The sequence below is a fragment of the Talpa occidentalis genome, unplaced genomic scaffold (assembly GCF_014898055.3).
Source record: "Talpa occidentalis isolate TD23 unplaced genomic scaffold, MPIMG_talOcc4v2.1 talOcc4.7, whole genome shotgun sequence".
Taxonomy (NCBI): Eukaryota; Metazoa; Chordata; class Mammalia; order Eulipotyphla; family Talpidae; genus Talpa; species Talpa occidentalis.
In genome coordinates, this window is record NW_023605083.1 from 118,769,940 (window position 1) to 118,790,431 (window position 20,492).

At 46.9% G+C, this 20,492-nt stretch overlaps 1 protein-coding gene across 2 annotated transcripts; it reads left to right on the top strand.

The window, feature by feature from the left end:
• The first annotated feature begins 6,657 nt into the window (after positions 1–6,657).
• MSL1 (MSL complex subunit 1) lies at positions 6,658–19,512 on the top strand. Of its 2 annotated transcripts, XM_037492820.1 has the most exons (9): positions 6,658–8,059; positions 10,490–10,710; positions 11,741–12,123; positions 14,030–14,077; positions 14,506–14,570; positions 15,753–15,820; positions 16,235–16,359; positions 16,527–16,599; positions 17,001–19,512. In XM_037492820.1, the coding sequence occupies exons 1-9, from the start codon at positions 7,292–7,294 to the stop codon at positions 17,089–17,091; spliced, it is 1,842 nt and encodes a 613-aa protein (XP_037348717.1). In that variant the 5' UTR covers positions 6,658–7,291; the 3' UTR covers positions 17,092–19,512. The 2 variants fall into 2 exon arrangements, with proteins under 2 accessions (XP_037348717.1, XP_037348719.1); XM_037492822.1 differs by lacking the exon at positions 14,030–14,077.
• Positions 19,513–20,492: the final 980 nt, after the last annotated feature.

Sequence of the window (20,492 nt, forward strand, 5' to 3'; positions counted from 1 at the left end):
TGCTTCCAATGTTGTTGGGGAAGAGGAGGTGGAAGAGGAGGCAAGAAGCTGAATCTTGCCTAGGAGAGGCCCTGTTCCCATTATCCAGCCCATAATTAAAGGATTCTTGGCTCTTGTCTGGTATCGAAGGATCTCAGAAACCTCTGCCAACACCATGAAAAACTCTAGGGGAAATGAGGTTGAGGTAGCCAACTTCGCAGCCAGGGAATTAAAACTTTGCCCGACTCCACCCTCAAAGTAGTTCTCCTTGATGCCATCCTTTCTCTTGAATCTGCCTCATCTTCTGCATGACCCTTCGACTCACTCTCCGGGGAGTTCTAAGGAGCTGAAATCATTTTTCAGCAGAGGCAGCGACCTTCCCCGGGGCCCGCCAGACCTCAATCAACGTTTACCTCTCCCCAGGCTGCTGCCCCACATTCGCCCTGAAGGGGGCAGTTTCGCTCAGTCGTCAGTGGGTGCCAGCGAAAGGGGAGCCCCGGGAAGGAAACACAACAATTGGTCACGTGGAGCGGGTGGGGGCGCCGCGGGGGCTGCTGGGACGGAGAGGGGAGGTCCACGTGGAGGGGGCGGGGCTCGCTGAAAGTTTTGGCGGGGCTGGCAAAGGCTGCAAAATACCCAAATTTGAGTTGTGATTTTATTTAAAAAAAAAAAAAAAAAAAAGGGCAGCAGGGAGGGTGTGTCCTGCCCTGGGAGAGGCCCCCGCGGAGGAGAAAGGGGAGCGGCGCTGGCGCAGCCGGCTCGCCGGGGCCCGGGGCGCGGGGCATTATTTCTGCCAGAGTTTGCTGGGAACCTGGCCGGCCGCGGGGCCGGAAACCTCTGTGGCTCCATGCTGTTTCCCCATCCCCCCAGAAGGGAGAGGTGGCCTCTCCAGCCGTGGTCTCTTTTCAGTGCCATGTGGGGCCGGGCTCTCGCCAGCCAAGCAACCCCAGTCTTTATTTACCTTTCCAGGAGCTTCAGGAAGCCGCCCAGAGGAATCCTGTCTGTGGGGAGAAGCCCAAACTAGTCTTTTTACTACCTAGTTCGGCCCCACTCTTTGCAGGAAAACACAGCTTGTAACAGTTTTTCAAGCCGGAAGGGGCCTTAGAGATGATCTATTTCGATTTTCTTTTTGGCCTGGCGGAGCCCAGACCCAGACCGGTAAAAGGGCTTCCTACATGCCCTGTCTGTACAGCAGCATTCCTTTCAAAGGAGATTATGGAAGTGAACTCAGTCAGCTATTCTTAAAAAGCTTTGGAGGGACCGGTGAGTGAAAGTGTTGGCTTTAACTCCCCCGGTGCTCTTAGCCAGAGGGCAGAAGAGATGGTCATTATCCCATTAGGGGGTAAAATAGGCAAGGAATAAGGACTTGATTTATGTTATGGGTCCTAAGTTTTCCTCGTGGCTAGCAGCTCCACTTTCTCCCTCTTGACGCTTTACTTGATCGCTCCCTTCCTTATAAGTCTTAGTTTAGGGATTACTAGTTTAAAATCTAATGGTTTGGAAGCAAGAATTATCTTCCCTTCTTAGAAGGTCTTCTCTTCCTGGATTTCCCAGATGATTTATCCTCATCCTGTGAATTGAGAGCAAGACCATACCTCTAATCCAAAAATTCCAGCCCCTGGCTTTAGGGGAGAAAAGTATGTTTACTTGGTCTGGAGTAATGAAATGCTACACATTGGATTTCAGAGTTGTAAAGTTTCCAGAAAAAAAAAAATGTGGGGGACTGATATAGGATTGCCAGCTTTTTATTTTGCCAAGTAAGGACATGAAAAAATTGCCACCACCAATTGCTATATCATTTCACAAAAGCACATTTTAACACAAAATAGGAAGCATGTAATCTCAGAATAAATAACAGTTCTAAGCCACACTGCGTTGATTTACAAGGGTACTAAAGAGTGCTCCCCTTCGTGCCCCCCCCCCAGTCTTTTTTTGGGAAGATTAGCTCCAGATCACTGGTAGGCAAACCACAGCCATGGGCCACATAAGCCCAATGCCTATTTTTCTTAAAGAATTGTTAAATGGTTGAAAAACCTAAAATAGAATTTCATGACACATGAAATTCAAATTTGTGTCTCCCTAAATATTTATAAAATAGTGGAACTGTGATTGCTGCTTGCAGTCACAGAAACTTTGCCATCTATCCAGCATTCTATCTATGCGAGCCTCTGCTTTTAACCATTGGGTCTCTCACCTATCATTCCCTCTTTATGCCCATTCTCTTTTTGGATTCCCCAAGTGATTTATCCAGTGCCAGTACTTTAGATCAAGGCTCATCACCAGCCGCACTCATTCCTTTACCCACTACCTCCCTTTTGCACTACAATGGCAGAGTTGAATAGGGTAAGAAATACTATGGCTGTCAAAGCCTAACATATTTACTGTCTGGCCCTTTAAGAACAGCTAGGCCAACCCTAACATATAGTATGGACTGCAAACCAGTGATTTCCAAACTTGAGGTGCATCAGAATCACCTGCAGGGCTTGTTAGAACACAGACTGTTAAGTCCCTCCTCCCCAGGAGTTTGTGATCCATTAGGTCTGGAGTGGGGTCCCAAGAATACACACTTCTAACAAGTTCCCATGGGATGCCAGTGGTGCTGGTTGAAGACCACATGGTTTAGGGAAGAAAACATGCAATTTGTTAATGGAATTGTCATCTGTCCAGCCTTAAAAATCTTGACCATAAAGTTCTCCCTCACCTCCATCTACGCTTTCTGTGGAGCAACAAATTCTGCCATTCATAACCACACTCTCAAGCATTACAAGGTGCTATATGTATATGTGCTGCCGAAGCGAGCACTACAAGGTGCTATATGTGATGATAAACATTCACATGGATTATGTCATTTAACTTCACAATCACCCTGAGTTTAAGATACCATTATTCTCAATTGAGAGATGTGGAAACTGAGATATGTAGAGAGGTTAATCCCACAGCCAGTAAATGGAACTGTGATTGCTGCCTGCAGTCCTTTACCAGAGCCTGTGCTCTTTGAAGGAAAAAAAAAAAAAAAAGGGCCTCCCTGGTGGCACCAGGGGTTAAGCACCACACTATGAAGCACTACGAAGCAACCACAGCCTCTGCAGCACGAGTTTGATCCCCGGCCAGCCAGGGAGCAACCCACATGGCAAAGTAGACCTTCCCCGTCTCTTCCGCTGCTCCCCTCAGCAGTATACTTCGGTTGGTCTGCCTGTTCTGTTCCCTGCTCTGTCTCTGGTGAATCCTGTCACCCCGCCCCATCTCTGGCCTGTACCCCAGCACTTGTATACATGGATAAAAAAATCTTTAAAAAAAATTATGAATACAAGAGCTGGGGTACAGGCCAGAGGTGTGGGTGGGGTAAAAGGATTCACCAGAGACAGAGCAGGGAACAGAGGAGGCAGTGACTGAAATACACTGCTGAGGGGAGCAGCAAGCAAGACAGGAGAGGTCAGCTGCGCCAGTGGGTAGCTCCCTGTCCAGCAGATCAAGCTCTTGCTGCAGAGGAATGGATAGCTTCACAATCAATGTTGTGCTTAACCCCTTGTGCCACCAGGGAGGCCCCAGAGCCTGTGCTCTTAACCATCCAGTTTTCCAACCTGTTGTTCCCTCTACACCCCCATACCACTGGGACCTTAAAGTTACCACTCTTCATTTCACACTGAACCACCTTCAGGTTGATGTCCTGCCTTCAGTGCAAAGATACACATATTGAATTAGTGTTCAGAAACACAAATCTAGGGCCTCCCTGGTGGTGCAGGGGTTAAAGTCTCAGTGCTATCTAGCTATTACCAGCCACTGCAGCATGAGTTTGATCCCCAGTCAGGGAGCTACCCACATGGCCCAGCAAACCTCTCATGCCTCACCCATTGCTCCCCTCAGCAGTGTTATTTCACTCAGTTGGCCTGTTCTGCTTCCCACTGTCTCTGGTAAATCCTCTCACCCCCCACACCTCTGGCCTATATCCCAGTTCTTGTATGCATAAATTTTAAAAATGACGTTAACCACCCCCACCCCCCCACAAATCTAATCATTCCATACATTGCTGGAAATCTATGGTTCACTATACCTGACAAATTATACATTCCTTAATTGGGCCTTCAGCCCTTTATAATCTGGTCACAATCTAGTTTTCCTGCTTTATTCGCTATACTCCCCATTATTCAAGCCAACTTCTTCTATTCACTCTTTTTATCCCATACCCCTATAGTGCTCTCTCGCCTGAGTGAAATATCCTCTCCTGGTCTTAACCTTTAAGACCCACCTCAGTTGTCACTTTCTCCATTCTGTCTGGTCACTGTTTTATTTTCTCTTTGCTCCTACACTTTATTATTCCCTAGATTTCACTATTTTTCACATATTAATGTCATATGATTGTTACTCAACCAAGTTAAGGATTAAGGGTAGATGCTTTCTTTCAATATTTCTAAACAGATCATCTACACATTTGATGACTATTTACTAAGTTCCTACTTTGTGCCAGATATGGCTGTAGGTGTGAGGAGACGGCAATGAACATGAAGCTTACATTATATGGAGCAGGACAATAAACAAGGTAGATAAATGTCAGGTGGTCAGAAGTACTATGATTTAAAATAAGGTTTCTAATAGGGGGAAGAGCAAGTTTGGAAGGAATTGTGAGTTTACAATAAGGGAAGATCTTATGAAAAGATAATTAGTAAGCAGCTGAAGGAAGTGAGAGAGGAAACCACGTGCAGGGAACAGTAAGTGAAAAGATCTGAGCAGACAAATAGCAGGTGTGTTTGAAGGAGAGAGCACAAGGTAGGAAGGGAGTGAATAAGTAGATAGCAGTAGGAGCCCAAGTCAGAGTACTAGGAGTCAGATCCTACAAGCAATAATGATGAATTTGTTTTTACTCCAAGTAAGATGGAAAACCATCTTTGATCAAAACATAACCTCACTCATATCTTATCAGGGTCACTATGGCTGCTGTGTTGACACAGATTTAAGTGGGAAAAGGCAAAGGTTGAAACAGAGACATTAGTACAAGGTTACTGCAATTAAGTGATATGATTATAGGGCCTCCCTGGTGGTGCAAGGGGTTAAGTCTCAGCACTATGAAGCAAATCAGCAGCCATTGCTGCACAAGTTCTGTCCTGGCCAGGGAGCTACCCACATGGCGCAGTAGATCTCTCCTGTCTCCCCTGCTGCTCCCCTCAGCAGTGTATTTCAGTTAATCTGCTGTTCTGCTCCCCACTTTGTCTCTGGTGAATCCTCTCCCCCCCCCACCTCTAGCCTACAGCCCAGCTCTTGTATGCATAAATAAATATTTTTAAAAAGTGATCTATGACTTTAAAGAGTAAGTGGCGAGATGCTGCAAAGTTTTGTGGTATATTCAGAATTGTGATGTTAGACATGCAAGTAAATGTGTCTCCTAGGCAGTTGGATCTAGGATTTTTGGAGTTAGCCAAGAAGATGTAAATCTTGGAATTATCAGTGCAGCGATAATACGGAATGCCCTGATACCTGAAAGAGAGCAGCATATTTTATGTGCGTCCCACCACAATCCTCTACAGGGGGTTCCCTGACCCCAATCTTTCCCTTGCAGATCTGAGGCCAGAGACTCTGATGGAAGAGGGCTGGGGCTTTCTTGGCTTCTTAACACATTCACACCCACTTGTTTAAAATTTCCAGCGCTTCATGCTCTGGTTCCACAAGGCAAAGACAATTTTAATTAGAGGTTCTCACATTAGGCCAAAGAATGTTAGTCACTCATCTCCTTATGGATTGAAGAAAATACACCTCGACAGGAAAAAAAAATCAATTAAAACAAAGTTCGTCCACGAGGAATTGTGAGGACCTGGCTAAAGTTGCCTGGAAGGGAAGACACACACATGGAGAGATAGTTAGACGCGCTCAAGGCAGGATACCCTAAAATATTGCTATTCCTAGTAAAGGTGTAAATGCCTTTGCTTCAACCCTTCATGAAGCTCTAGGAGATGCTAGAAGACTGGGGAAACGGCCGTTGGGAAAGAGCTGTTGGTAGTTGGCAATACTTCCCAGTGAGGCTGTGGCAACAACTCCCTGGGCAGCAGACATCATGGATTTTCCTCCTCTGGGAACCAGAGGTCCCTCCGTTTCTGATCCGGAGCCCTTAGAAACAAAGAACTTCATTCTCTCCCGTAGCAGTGTGGAGCTGCCGGGGAGTGGCCCAGGGGTTACGCTTCTCCCCCCAGGAACCCCCCACAGGCCCTAACCCGAGCCCGCTCCAGCCTCGGGCCCAGGAGGCGCGCGGGGCCGCGGGGCCCAGGCCGGTTGCCAAGCTGCGGGGGAAGGGCCGCCCGGCGCAGGCAGGTCGTGGGGCGCTGGGGGCACCTCCACCCAGGGCGCCGCAGCCCGCGGAGCCCCTTCCTTCCCCTCAACCCCATTCTCTCGCGCTCCTTTCTCCCGCGGAGCCCCCGCCTTCCCGCACACCCGTCGCCGCCCTCGCCCTTTCTTCCCTCCTCCTGACCCTCCCCCGGCTCGCTCCTCCCCCGGCAGCCCACCTTCACCCCGCGCCTCCGCCGGCTCCCAGGTCTCGGCCCCTTCTCCCCGGCCTCTCCTCGCCGGCCCCCGCGCCCCGGGCCCCCGCAGCCCCCTCCGCGCCCCCTCCAGGCGGCGGCGGCCCCTTTCACAATAGCGCGGCCCTCCCTCCGCGGCGCTCGGCGCTCGCTCCCGCCCGCTCCCGCCCGGCGCATGCGCCCTGCGGGCGGCGGCGGCGGCGGCGGCTCCGTGCGGCTCCGTTTTTTTAAAGGGAAACGCCGAGGCGCCGGGGGTGACGGTGGGGGAGGGGGACCCCGAGCCGCGGAGACCCCCCGGGGGCGGCGACAGACCCCCCTCCCGGAGGAGGGCTTTGGGCGGACCCTTCCCTCCCACCCCCTCCTGAGGAGGAGGGGGGGGAAAATGGAGGCTCGGGGCGGCTGAGGCGAGCTCCGGGGCGGGGGGCCGGGGCGGGGAAGGGGGGTGTGGGGTGGGGAGACGAGGCGGGCCCGGCCGGGCCAGGGGGGGCCGAAGCGAGCTCCGGGGATGAGCTCGGGGGCGGCTGGGTGCGAGCTCCTGCCTCTGAGGCGAAGGCGGCGGCGGCGGCAGCAGAGGCGGCGGCGAGGCCCCCATGGGCCGGCGGCGGGCCTCAGCCGCGGCCTCCACTTCTCCGCACGCCGGCGGGATGGCGCCCGGGCCCCGGCGGAGCCGCGCTAGCCGAGGCCGGCGGCCGCGCTGCTGAGGCGAGCCCGCCAAACTCCCCTCCCCCTCCTCCGTCCTCGACCCCCCGCACCTCGCCCCTTCCCCACCCCCTCCTCCGTCTCGGTCCCCGGCGCCGCTCCGGACCACTATGACCATGAGATCCGCAGTGTTCAAGGCGGCCGCGGCCCCTGCCGGCGGCAACCCTGAGCAGCGACTGGACTACGAGCGGGCTGCGGCGCTGGGCGGGCCGGAGGACGAGCCCGGGGCGGCCGAAGCCCACTTCCTCCCCCGGCACCGTAAGCTCAAGGAGCCGGGGCCCCCGCTGGCCTCCTCCCAGGGCGGGAGCCCGGCGCCCTCCCCGGCCGGCTGCGGCGGCAAGGGCCGGGGCTTGTTGCTCCCGGCCGGGGCGGCCCCCGGGCAGCAGGAAGAGAGCTGGGGCGGCTCGGTGCCCTTGCCCTGCCCGCCCCCGGCCACCAAGCAAGCCGGCATCGGGGGGGAGCCAGCGGCCGCCGGCGCCGGCTGCAGCCCCCGGCCCAAGTATCAGGCGGTGCTGCCCATTCAGACGGGCTCTCTCGTGGCGGCGGCCAAAGAGCCGACGCCCTGGGTTGGGGACAAGGGTGGGGCGGCTCCCCCTGCTGCCACCGCCTCGGACCCGGCGGGACCCCCACCACTACCTCTGCCCGGGCCGCCACCCCTCGCGCCCACCGCCGCCGCCGGGACCCTGGCGGCCAGCGAGGGCAGATGGAAGAGCATGAGGAAGAGCCCTCTCGGGGGTGGCGGCGGCGCGGGAGCCTCCAGCCAGGCCGCCTGCCTCAAACAGATCCTTCTGCTGCAATTGGACCTCATCGAACAGCAGCAGCAGCAGCTGCAGGCCAAGGAAAAGGAGATCGAGGAGCTGAAGTCTGAGAGAGACACGGTACGCCAGGGGTTAATCCGCGTTCGGGCTGAGGAGCGACTTGTGCGCATGCTCGGGGGAAGGGGCTGGAGGAGGTTAAGGTGGCCCTCGCTGGGGGGTCAGGAGGTGGGCCCCCAGCAAGGCGGGGTGTTAGGCGCTGGGTCCAGGGAAGCCCGGCTCCCTGACACGCGGGGTGGGAAGGAGGGGTTAAAGGGCGACCTCCCGGGGGGCGGGGGGAGGGGAGGGCTCAGGTGCCAAAGGGTTAATTTAAAATGACAGCCCGGGAGTGTGGGAAAGACGGGCAGAGTGGGACAAGACTTGATTGTGAGGGCCTGAGAGAATGGAAAGGTGGATGCAGATGTCTGTGGTGGCTTTACGGAAGGGGTTAAAGAGTGTCGCGTTAGAAATGTCTTCTGGACTTAGCAGCTGTTGCTCTCCCCATCCGTGGTGGGAGCATCTTTAGACAGGAGGGTAATGGACCTTTTAATTGTCAGGTAGAGGTAGAGGCGAGTCACAGTGCAATCCTGTTTCAGTTTTCTTAACGGATGTTGAGAGAATCACTGCCTTTGATTTCAAGACAGTTGTAAATTGGAATCTGAGTTTTGAAACAAGACCCACTGACCAGCTCCCTTGTATAAGCATGGAAGATTTAAAGGCATCAAGGGAAAGTAAGCTTGTTAAATGTATAAGGGAGACACCCCCTCCCCCCAAAAAACAACGCTTTAGTTTAGGATTTTAAGGTAGTAGGGGAGTCATTTATTTTTTTCTTTGTACTTGGCTACACAGACTTATTTGTATTGCATCAGTAGTGATGGGCACCTTGTGTGTTAAACCGTAGTCTTTCAAATATCAGGAAAGCACTGTGTGTGTGTATGTGGGGGGGGGTATTACTGTGCTAGAATACCTTACAGCTGCCTAAAAATAAACATGGTTTCTACAATTGTGTTCAGGCTGCAGCAGGCTCTCCCCCTCTCTCTCTCCCCCTCTTCCTCTCTCTCTGGCGTTGTGTGCACCAAGGGCTGAGCAAGGGAGCAGAGGGCTATTCATTTTGTTTGCTTTCCAAATGAATCGCATCAGGCAATGACTGTTTTATTGGAGGAGGCATTCTATAAGGTAGAATGGGAGCTGGGGCAAGTCTCATTAAAATAGCTCATGGTGTTGATTTGTGGAAGTTACTCAACATGGAGGTGGCACTGCTCAGCTACTGTACTGCAGTCTAGGGTTGTGATGGTACTGTGATGATAACATCCTAACCTGGGAGGCAGGAAGAGAAGGACCAGTGAAGGAGAAGTAATCAAGGAAATGTCATCCACAAACCATGGTTAAGTAATGTTAAGGCGATGAACCAAAACAGAGGAGATGAAATAAGAGTATGGCTGACAGAGGGCTGGGGAGTGGGGGGCTCTCTGCTGATTGTGGAGGTTTCTGCTCAGTTCCTGTGGTAATGGCCCTTCTGCAGACTTTCCTAGGCAGGAAAAGTGGGGTGAGTTAAGGATAGAGTGTCAGTCTGAACCTGGCATCTACTGCTTCTGTTGTGTATTGCAGTCTTGCTGTTGCTTAAGCTTGTTTCTTAGTCCACTTGTTATTTGGCTTATACTGAAATCTGTGTAGCTAAGTGGATATGAAGAAGGCAACATTAATGATCACTGTATAACCCAAATAAAAGTCTTGTAGCACAGTTAGCACCTTTTCTCAGGACATTTTAATGTGATGCTTTCAGTGATAGAGACTTTGATTTTCTGTTTGATTATGTAGTCCTCTCTTTGATTAGAATTAAAAGACTTGGATTTTAATATTTAGATAATTAGATGTGATTTTTTTATTATCTCAATGCAAAGTAATATACCTATTTCGTGATCTTTGGGGTTTATGGGTACTGGTTCCTTTTGTAATTCTTCTAAATTAAGTATTCATTGTTTAGCTGGCAAATACACACACCCCTTTTCAATAACACTGCATTCCCTAGTGGGGAACCGTGTTTTCAGTTCCTTCTTGCACCGTTTGGACTTTGCTTTTGTGTGTAGAGTTTTGGTGTGTGGACGTGGAGAGGATAGAATTTGGAGAAACTTGGGGCCTCCTGTAAAAAACATAAGGTTAATTCTGGAAACTCCCAAACTGACTTGGAACCACATGGTTAGCAGTAGCAGAGACCATGCCATTTAAAAGGTATGATGTGGCCTTCCCAGTGAAGAGGATCTTCTTTCAGAAGTATCAGCTATAAATTCCCCCACACCCCTCCCCATCTAGGTTAGCCCCTAAAATTAAGCAGTGTATCTTCTTTATTCTATTTAAGGGAAACGATTTGGATTAAAGTCTGCCTTTTAAAAATAAGTTGAATTTTGATATTGTCCACGGAAAGAGGCAGAAGACAATAATGACTCCTCAGTGGGGCTAAGTACCTGAGCTAATTTTATGTGTTTTAAGCCTGCATTTTGCCACTCTTTCTTTTAGCTTCTTGCTCGGATTGAACGTATGGAAAGGCGGATGCAGCTGGTAAAGAAGGATAACGAGAAAGAAAGGCATAAGCTGTTTCAGGGCTATGAAACTGAAGAGAGAGAGGAAACGGAGCTATCTGAGAAAATTAAACTGGAGTGCCAGCCGGAGCTTGAAACATCCCAGACTCTGCCTACCAAGCCTTTCTCATGTGGGCGGAGTGGAAAGGGACACAAAAGGTGTGCTGATCACTTGGTTACACTGTCTGGACATGATGAGGACGCTTGTTTCTAGTGCCTGAGAGTAGGGGATTGGGACTTATGAATTAGTTTTAATGCAACCATATCCTGAATTATCAGGGCTTCTGTGCTGAGTAACTGTCTCAGAACATTCTTGTGTAAGCTATGAAAGTCTGCTAGGAACATTTTGAACACAGTAGTAATTACAGAATGTCGAGTACATCACTAAGTAAATGGGCAGCAATTGTGACAACTGAGTTTCTTAAAAAAAACTATAGCAGTTCACTTCAAATTAGGAAGTGTTAAATTCCTTTTATGTCCTGGTAGACATCAAAAAGTAAGCTCTAACTGTCCCTGGACTGAGAGAAATTATTCTAGGTGTAGGGATGGCATGCATTTTGAAACTCAGAATTCAGCTCTCTAAAATATGCAAATAGACAACAGTGATGCAAACTAAGTTTTGCAAGATTCAGTGCTATTAAAGATTATTCTGAGATAGAATAGTGCAACTTTAAGGAGGAGATGGATCTTGAAAAAGAAGTATAGAATTTAGGTTGGTAAAGAGGAAAGGACATGGCATTCTAGGAATGTTAGGAAGGGGAGGAGGGAGAGAAGAGAGAAGAGTCAGCAGTTAGCAAGAAAAAAGAAATAGAGATTCTAACTAACATGGAACGGCAGAGTGGAGAAAAATGAGACTGATCTCTGGCTGACAGGAATGAAATAGGTCACAGAGTAGTACACCTGATATTAGCTAAAGGATCTTGAATAAAATAGGAATTTTCTTTCATGGAAGTTCACTTTACATGGATGCTCACTTCTTCAACACACATTCACTGAGGGCCTCTTATGTATAACTTAAGTATGAGACTGTTCCTGCTCATGACTGCTGGGTGAGCTCAGATGTTGCAGTACCTGCATACTGGTCATTTTGGGGCATGGGAGTTAGCTTGTCCTCTTGCTTGCAAATGTAATCAAATTGTTTCATTCAAGAGTCAATAAATTGTGTCATGTTTTCTCCCCTGTCTAATAGGAAATCCCCATTTGGAAGTACAGAAAGAAAGATTCCTGTTAAAAAGCTGGCTCCTGAATTTTCAAAAGTCAAAACAAAAACTCCTAAGCACTCTCCCATTAAAGAGGAACCCTGTGGTTCCTTATCCGAAACTGTTTGTAAACGTGAATTGAGGAGCCAAGAAACTCCAGAAAAGCCCCGGTCTTCAGTGGACACCCCACCAAGACTCTCCACTCCCCAGAAGGGACCCAGCACCCATCCCAAGGAGAAAGTCTTCTCAAGTGAGATAGAAGATTTGCCGTACCTTTCCACCACAGAAATGTATTTGTGTCGTTGGCACCAGCCTCCCCCATCACCGTTACCATTACGGGAATCCTCTCCAAAGAAGGAGGAGACTGTAGCAAGTAAGGCATAGAGAACACTTGCTCTTATACCCTAGTGGTGGCGGTCAAGCTAACAAGTGTGAAAATGCCTTTGGCATTTTTAAAAAAGTGCAATCAATAAAGCAGAGTTCTGTCAAGATGAGTAAGTTAACAGCCAGAGACAGACACTGTGCAGGCATTGCAAATAGATGGAATTACAGCAAAATGTGCTCAATGTATTTGCCTGCTTACAACACTGGGAGATGTGTTTGCCAGTAAGTTGCTCATCACCAGAGCACCAGACTTGGGGGTGTAATCTCCGGCAACTTGCGTGCCCTCTGAAAGAAGGGTTTTCTGTGCTGTGAAATGCATAGAACTTATACTTTGCCATACACGACTGTTCCTGCAATTGAAATTGTGTGAAACCTGGGAGGGTGGTCTTTGGGTGTTCTCAGGGGCCAATGGTAATTTTTGGGTTGGGGAGCCAGCTTGGGGTGTGGAATTTCACCTGGGCCTCCGCTCTTTAACTATATAAACATTTATTTGTATCTCTATGTCCCGGTCTGGGGGGCAGGAGGAATCTGCCAAAGACCAACAGTCTTACTTTTATCTTACTATACTTCACAAAGGTTCTAAATGTGAAGAGTTCACTTGGATTGCAGTAGCCCATTGGTTGTTCATATATTTAAATAAAATGGTCTACAAACTATTTTTCAAACAATAAGGACTATCTTGGGATATCTGAGCTGCTTGGGGAGGGTGTGGTGTGTGGGACCTTGTTCTTCATTCCCTTTTTTTCTTTATGGCTTCCATACAGAGATGCTCCCCTATGTCCTACATCAACCAGTAACTGGCGTGCACCTTCAATCCTGTAATGTTAGTCCGTGACAGTCACTGCGGGTGCTCTGGGGTGATGGTGGGGGAAGCCTTCTTGGATAGAACTGCAGTCCTGAGTTTCTACCGCTGTCTTGCCCCAGCAGGGATGGGGATGGGAATCCATTCCAGTAAGACAAGAACATTCTCCAGGCTTTGTTTGGCTGTTCTGGTGACAAAATTAAGTGGGGGAAGATAGATTACTCTTCTTAATGATCTAAAACTCAGTAGGCCTCACACTTGACTACATGAGATAGAGCAGGATCCTGATCTAGGTTCAGGTTTTTTTGTTGGTTCAGTCAGTTGAACAGGTTCATCCTCAAAGGTTAACGTTCTTACTTCATGGCACTGCCATGTAACAACCTAAGAGAAACCGTGAAGCAACTTCCCATCCGGGGTTGGGAAATGGCTTGGTCCAGAGCTCTTCTGTGTGACTGGCTGTTTTTGAACACTGTCTGCCCTAGTACAGAAAATAACAAACACCTCTGAGGTTGTGGGCATAGCAATACAGAAAGAGTCGGATTGGGGGGACCCAGCCCTTTGAGGAGCCTGAGTTGTGAATAAATGTGTGAGTCCTTATTCTTGAAGCCCCTATCTCAAGCGGAAGTCTCGCTGGCTTGTTCTAAGGAAGCCAAAGTCTTTGTGCATGTTGTTCAGGCTGGACCAGCAAGTTAGTTTGTTTGGAGGGAGGAGGGAGCTGTTTAAGAAGACTACATATGTAAGTTTTGAGAACACTGATCTTTTATTTGAAAAATAGGGTCAACTTTTACTCACCTGCCATGTTCTGAGTTTAAGGTTTGATATCCTTGGCCATCAACTGTTGCAGGGAAACCACCCTAAATAATGAAGAAAAGAAGTCGTCTCAGTGTAAAAAAAAAAGTGGTGGGCTTATTTTCTTTTCTTTTGTCTGTTGTTCCCTCTTCCCCTCCCCCAGAGAGAAATTCTCAAAAGAACAACTCAAAAAAACCAAAATGGCTTCCTAGTGAGAACTTCAGTGATGATCCTTTCCTCCATTTTGGGTATGGGCTTTTTTTCTTTTTACACTGAGATGATTCTTCTTTCCTGCATTATTTAGGGTGTCTGATGCCATCAAGTGTTGCAGGAGAAACTTCAGTCTTGGCTGGTGAGTAGAATAGGAATTGTGCTGGCTGGGCCTGGGGTGGGGGTTGGTGGGATGGTGGATGGTTGGGAGCTACATTTCCCATCAGTTGGATGTGGGAGAGTGAGATTCCTTGGTGTATGATTACAAATTTCAGTTGTTTTTCAGGAACTGCAATAGCATCTGTTATATGAATTGTCAGGTATTGGCTTAGGGTTTCTTTGTGATCCTGTGTTTGGTAGACTGCAATGGCTTTTAGGATCTTTTATACCATAGGGAGGACAAAGAACATGGCTTCAGGCGAGGCCATAGAATGGATTCCTATCACTTGGTAATTTATCTTACGGGGGAGAGACTTCTTATCCTAGTGAATAGAAGAAGGGCTGTGATCTTGGATTTAAGGATGGTTCCACCCCTCCTCCCTTTCTTTTTCTTTCTTTTATTTTTTCCAGTTCCTTCTTGGAGGGACCACTCAGTAGAGCCTCTAAGGGACCCAAATCCTTCAGATCTTTTGGAGGTAGGTACTGAAGAGCTGTCAGTGGAAGGGAGTGAGAACAGAAATGCACCTCTAACTTGAAAATATCATAGTGACTGTATAGACTTTTTGTATAGATTTTTAAACTGTGTAGTAACTGTATAGAATTTTATTTTTTTTTTATTTGTTTATTTATTTTTTTTTATAGAGGCATGTTATTTATTTATTTGTTTGTTTGTTTGTTTTGTTTATACATGCACTGGGTACAGTCAGAAGCGCGGGAGGGTGAGAGAATTCACCAGAGCCAGAGCGGGGTGCAGAGCAGGCAGAAGGACCGAAGTACACTGCTGAGGGGAGCAGCGGGCGGCAGGAGAGGTCTGCGCGCCATGTGGGACCCTCCTCCGGTGGCCGGGGAGCAGCCGGGGATCGAACCGGCACCGCAGAGGCCGCGGGCAGCTTCGCAACCCAGCGCTCAACTGCTGCGCCACCGGGGAGGCCCACTGTATAGAATTTTAAAGCCAGAAGGGAACTTGGGGGAGATTATGTAGTCCAGTTACTTTGTTGTATAGATGGGAAAACTGGAGTTTGGGGCCTCCCCTGGTGGCGCAGCGGTTGATCGCTGGGCTGCGAGGCTGCCCGCAGTCTCTGCAGCGCTGGTTGGTTCCCAGGCCGCCGGTGAGGATCCCACAAAAAAAAATAAAATAAAATAAAAATAATGGTCCATTCTCTCTTTATTAAAAAAAAGAAAACGAGTTTGGGTTGGTTAAGTGATTTATGTAAAAGTAAACAGGTATGGGGTGTTCAAAACAAAGCTAAATTTCATGCTAAGTACAACAGCATACTAGCCAGCAATAAAACTGTATATTCTAAACCATTTGACTCTTAAAAAGTTTGATACTTTAGACTCTTACAAAGTATGAAGTATGAAGGTAGGAAGGATTTAGTTATATAGGTCTCAGCGGTTATTTAGTTTGATGTGACTTTTACCTTAGAAAGGTGTGGAAATGATTTTGAAATTTGGAGATGCTACAAGGGGTGGGGAGGGGAAAGGAATATGTGTTTTGTTGATTTTGTCATTAGGAGATTCCAATGATATGCATAGGCACTGACAGACTCAGGTGGGACCTGAAGGTGAAAGATTTTATATTCCTGGAAGCTGGAAATGAGGTATATAGGCATGTTACATGGTGTTAAATAGCTTATCAGCTGTTATTCTTTACACAGAATCTTGATGACAGTGTGTTTTCAAAGCGGCATGCAAAACTGGAGCTGGATGAGAAAAGAAGGAAAAGGTGAGCCTAGAAATATTGGTCCTGGGGACAGCTGTACCCTAGGACCTTGACTTCTCTCATCCATTATGTGGAGAGTCCTCCTGACTATCTTTGAAGTGGTAGTTATAGGTCAAATGTTTGGTCTCTTCCCTCCCCCGCCCCCAACACATGATCTTAACTGGTAGTCATAAACAGCTCTTCCTTAACCAAGCAGGCAGTTCTCTGTAATGCCCATTCCCCTACGCACACACCCCACCATGCCACATCACACACCCAGACCTCTACACACTCACACTCACATCCACCCACCCAACCCCCTTGATCAAGAAGAGTCAGCAGAGATCTCCCGAGCTTCTGGATTGTGTGATTTGCTTTTAGAGAGCAAGTTTTCAGTAATGTTGGGTTTATCTGTTTTGTTTGGCTTGTTTTTCCCAGATGGGATATTCAGAGGATCAGGGAACAAAGAATTTTACAGCGACTGCAGCTCAGAATGTATAAAAAGAAAGGAATTCAGGAATCTGAGCCTGAGGTTACCTCATTTTTCCCTGAGCCAGATGATGGTAAGTTTTGTTGTTTATTTAAAAGATGTTTTTCAAAGAAGATAAAGGGTGTAAGACTCCAGGATACAACTTACTCTGAATGAATGAACAGTATTTGGAGTTGGTATAAGTTGTTAGACATTTCCCACCTATGTCACTAACGAATCCCATTTTTTTTTTTTCCATAGTTGAAAGTTTGATGATTACCCCCTTCTTGCCTGTTGTAGCATTTGGACGACCATTACCAAAATTAACTCCACAGTAAGTATAAAAGTTTTTTCCTCTCCCCTCTCAGATAGCCTGTACTTCACACTCCCTTTTAAATTTAAGGTGCACTTGGGTAGAAAGAAGGTGCCACAGGTGACTTAGGGATAGCTAATTTTTGTTCTCTAACAAAAATTAGGCCACAGCTCTCACAGTCATAAGATTCACAAGCCAGTAATTAGGAGGATTTTTGAGTTAGAAAAAGAGTATTCAGTCAATCACTTTAAGCTATTAAAGTATTGCTCTGGCTTTAAGGCAGTAAAGACACTTCCAACTTGGAACTTGGGAGGCAGGGCTAAGTGTGGTGAGGGACATAGTGTCTTTTTTTAGAGTTACTGAGATAGCCACGCTGAATCCCTTCCAGTTGACAAGTTGATTTCCTTATCCTTTTTTTCCAGGAATTTTGAACTGCCCTGGTTGGATGAGCGTAGCCGATGCAGGTTGGAGATCCAAAAGAAACAAACACCTCACCGGACGTGTAGGAAATAAGCTGTGTTGGCAAGAACCTCCTGTCTTCAGATAGTTGTAGCATGCCATTCCCAGAGAGTGGCAGAGACCTGTATATGTGACCTATGTCCTCATGTATGTTATCATTTGTTGTTAATGCCCTTCCATACTCTCTTGATCTTGGTTTTGTTTTCATCACTCTGATTTCACAAAATTATTTCATTGGGCTAATTGTGAATTATGGAGGGTGATTGGGATTTCTTTTCCCTTTGGGGGAAATGAACTCTCAAACTAAATCTACAGAATGGCAGATTTGGAAGCTTTAGGGGTCTGCTTCTATACATTTGCCTATGTTAAAGGGGTAAAAGGGCTCTCTTCATTAGTCTTGTGGAAGATGAAGCAACCCCTGCCTTTAGAGCTGTGCCTGCATGGCACTCTTCTCTCCCTGATGTACCCTTCCTTATAGTTTGAGTATAGTGGTTTTTATCCTAAAGCAAAACAAAAACCTCACCAGGAGCTTAAGGACCAGATGAGGAATCAAAAGTGAAGTGATGAAGCAAGTCATCTTCACAGGGTAGAAAAGAGATTGGAAAGTTGGCAGTAAATGTCTGAAAAAAGTTAATCTCTTAAAACTATGCTGTGATATAGCCATGTGGGAAGGGATGTTTGGCTGTGCTTATTTTAGTTAATGAGTAACAATTCCCCCCTCCCCCCAAAAAAATCTTTAGGAGAAAAGCATTGGGGATGGTTAGTTTTGAACAAGTTTTGGCTCTAAACAAAAGCAGTTGGCATTTGGGAATAGCATGCCAGAACCTGTATAGATGTCCTTGTGTCACATCACTTCTCAAGAATTCCTTAGTTGGGCTTTATCCTTTTAGCTGAGCTCCTGGTAGTGGGATAGAGATTTAGGGAGGGTGGGGGGTGTATGTGGAAATATGTGCTTCCTTTGGCTGGCAAATGTCTACATCTTAAAACAAACAGATGTACCTAATGAGCTTCTCCATTCACTTTGTAAAAATAGATTTGTATGTGTACCATCATGCCCCACCCCTTCTCCCTCCCTCCCCATTTTGTTAAAAAAAAATTTCAGGACAGCACTTCAGGCCACTTTGGTCTCAGTGTAAGATCCCTGTAACTATCTGGAAGGAAAATAGAGCCAAGACCTCTGGTCTTAAATATATAGGAATTGCCTTTCTTTAGTCATTATGACTATTGTGTGAAAACAAGTAGGGGTCGAATCTCCTAGAAGGTAGGGGCTTTTATCCTTGAAGAGAATATGTCCCCAGATTATTAGCACTTTTAGAGGAGAAGCCAAGGTATTTAGGGTGTGTGGCCGGCCCATCCGTGGAGCACGAGAGACTGGGATACCATTGTGGGAAGAAAAGAAAAGTTCCTCAGGGGTCTCCCACTGCTGAAGCTTTTTGTGAGATGTTGATCTGTGCTCCCTGGGTTTGACTTTTAAAGGAATTATTCCGGCAGCACATGTAGTATTCTTGGATGATCTTGCTGCTCTTATTTCTCCTTTTGTGTGTGTGTGGCTGTGGGTTTTCATTTGTAACTCCATCTGCTTAGGAGAGTGGGCTCTCCACAAGGGAACCTGCTGTGAACTTCACTGCAGCAAGAATGTAGAGAGAAGTAGGACTTATTCCACTAGGGGCTCTCATCTCACACCTTAAGAAGAAGGAGATTTCTAGAAAAACTGTGCTAGATTTTCTTTGTTCTTCATCATTTTAATTTGGCAAGCTGTTTGGCTTTCCTACTCAGACCTGTTATATTCCTTTATAATGTACCCAAGAAAAAAAAAGACCAATCAGTGTCTCTTTACTTTGTTCCTTGATTCCTCTGTTTCTTGATTTTCAGCATTTGTTGGATTCCTAATTTGGATATGGGTTAGCAAATTTATCTTTATGTTTGTGCCCTACCCAGGGGACTCCTCAGATTCTGAACTTGAGCTAGACTAAGAGGAATCTATGAGGTGCTATCTGGCCAGACTTAAGTGGATTCTATTTCTTTGGTTCTCCCTCTATCTAGGACCTCTTTTATAGTCCTTCTAGATCAATTCTCCTTTGATTTGGATATGTTGAGGTTTGTTGAGAAGGAGGTTGGAGAGTAGATAAGCAAAGTTTCAAGAGTGAAATTACAGTGTGTTAGAGTGTGGGGGGAAAATTAGTCTTATTTTTTCCCTACATGGGATACAACACTGTGAAATTCAATCTTCAACTGAAGGCCCTGCAAGTCTCCTAAACCATAGTTCTTTGTTCGTTTCTTTAACAAAGTTTCAGCTAGTGTTAATAAATTAAAAAGAGAAATTGCTTGTCTGTCCACTCAGCTTTGTTTTATGCCCATTTCATATTGTCTGTGTTGTAATTCATACTTTTGATACCATTTCTGATGTGTAAAAATTGGTTGTCTGTAAATATCTTATAAAGAGTTCAATTGTAAATAAACTATTGTGGCTGTTAATTTTTGAACTTCTGCTTCAGTTTATTAGATTGGGAAGCATTAAAAAGCTCTGCCTACAGATTTTTAAAAGTGGGAAAAAGGAATTCATTTTCCCATTTATATAAGGTATTCTCTTCCATTTGTGTTTGAACACAATGTATGCTTCATCCCTTTGTCCTGTATTCTTCCTTAGACATAACTGGCAGATTTAAGAACAGAGATTATAGGATGGATACTTGGTCCCTGGTGTCTAAACTAATAAAACCTCATAGCTGGAAAGATCTTAGAGGTCATCATCTAGTCTGGTCCCTAATACGTGATTTCCCCCTGACCACATTCCAGACAAATGAAGTGCAGCTTCTGTTTCAACACTTTTGACTTTTTCTATGTATTTTTTCTAATGTTAGAAAATTCTTTGTTGACAAAATCTAACTTCTTGTAACTTCAACCCATTGGTTCTTGATTTGCAGTCCAGGGAAATAGAAAAAAGATTCAATTCCTCTTTTTAGTTATAGTCTCTTGAATATTTAAATATTGATGTGGCTACAAGTCTTCTCTTCATGGCAACCAGTCAGAGCGATTACAAGTGTTCCTCAAAAGAAAAGATTTTGAGTTTTTCATTTCCCTCTGGAGGAGTGAACAATTTGCCCATTTAAAAAGTTAAACCCGGGCCTCCCCGGTGGCACAGCGGTTGAGCGCTGGGCTGCGAAGCTGCCCGCAGCCTCTGTATCGCCAGTTCGATTCCCGGCTGCTCCCCGACCACCGGAGGAGGGTCCCACATGGCGCACAGACCTCTCCTGCCGCCCGCTGCTCCCCTCAGCAGTGTACTTCGTTCCTTCTGCCTGCTCCGCTCCCCGCTCTGGCTCTGGTGAATTCTCTCACCTTCCCGAGCTTCTGACTGTACCCAGTGCTTGTATAAATAAATAAATAAATAAATAAATCTTTAAAAAATAAATAAATAAAAATAAAAAGTTAAACCCGGATGAAATAACTGAAAGGCA

Coding starts and splice junctions, on each gene's coding strand:
- MSL1 (XM_037492820.1), top strand. CDS start 7,292: ATGACCATGAGATCCGCAGTGTTCAAGGCGGCCGCGGCCCCTGCCGGC. Junction 8,060..10,489: donor TGAAGTCTGAGAGAGACACG/GTACGCCAGGGG, acceptor TCTTTCTTTTAG/CTTCTTGCTCGGATTGAACG. Junction 14,571..15,752: donor ATCCTTCAGATCTTTTGGAG/GTAGGTACTGAA, acceptor TTCTTTACACAG/AATCTTGATGACAGTGTGTT.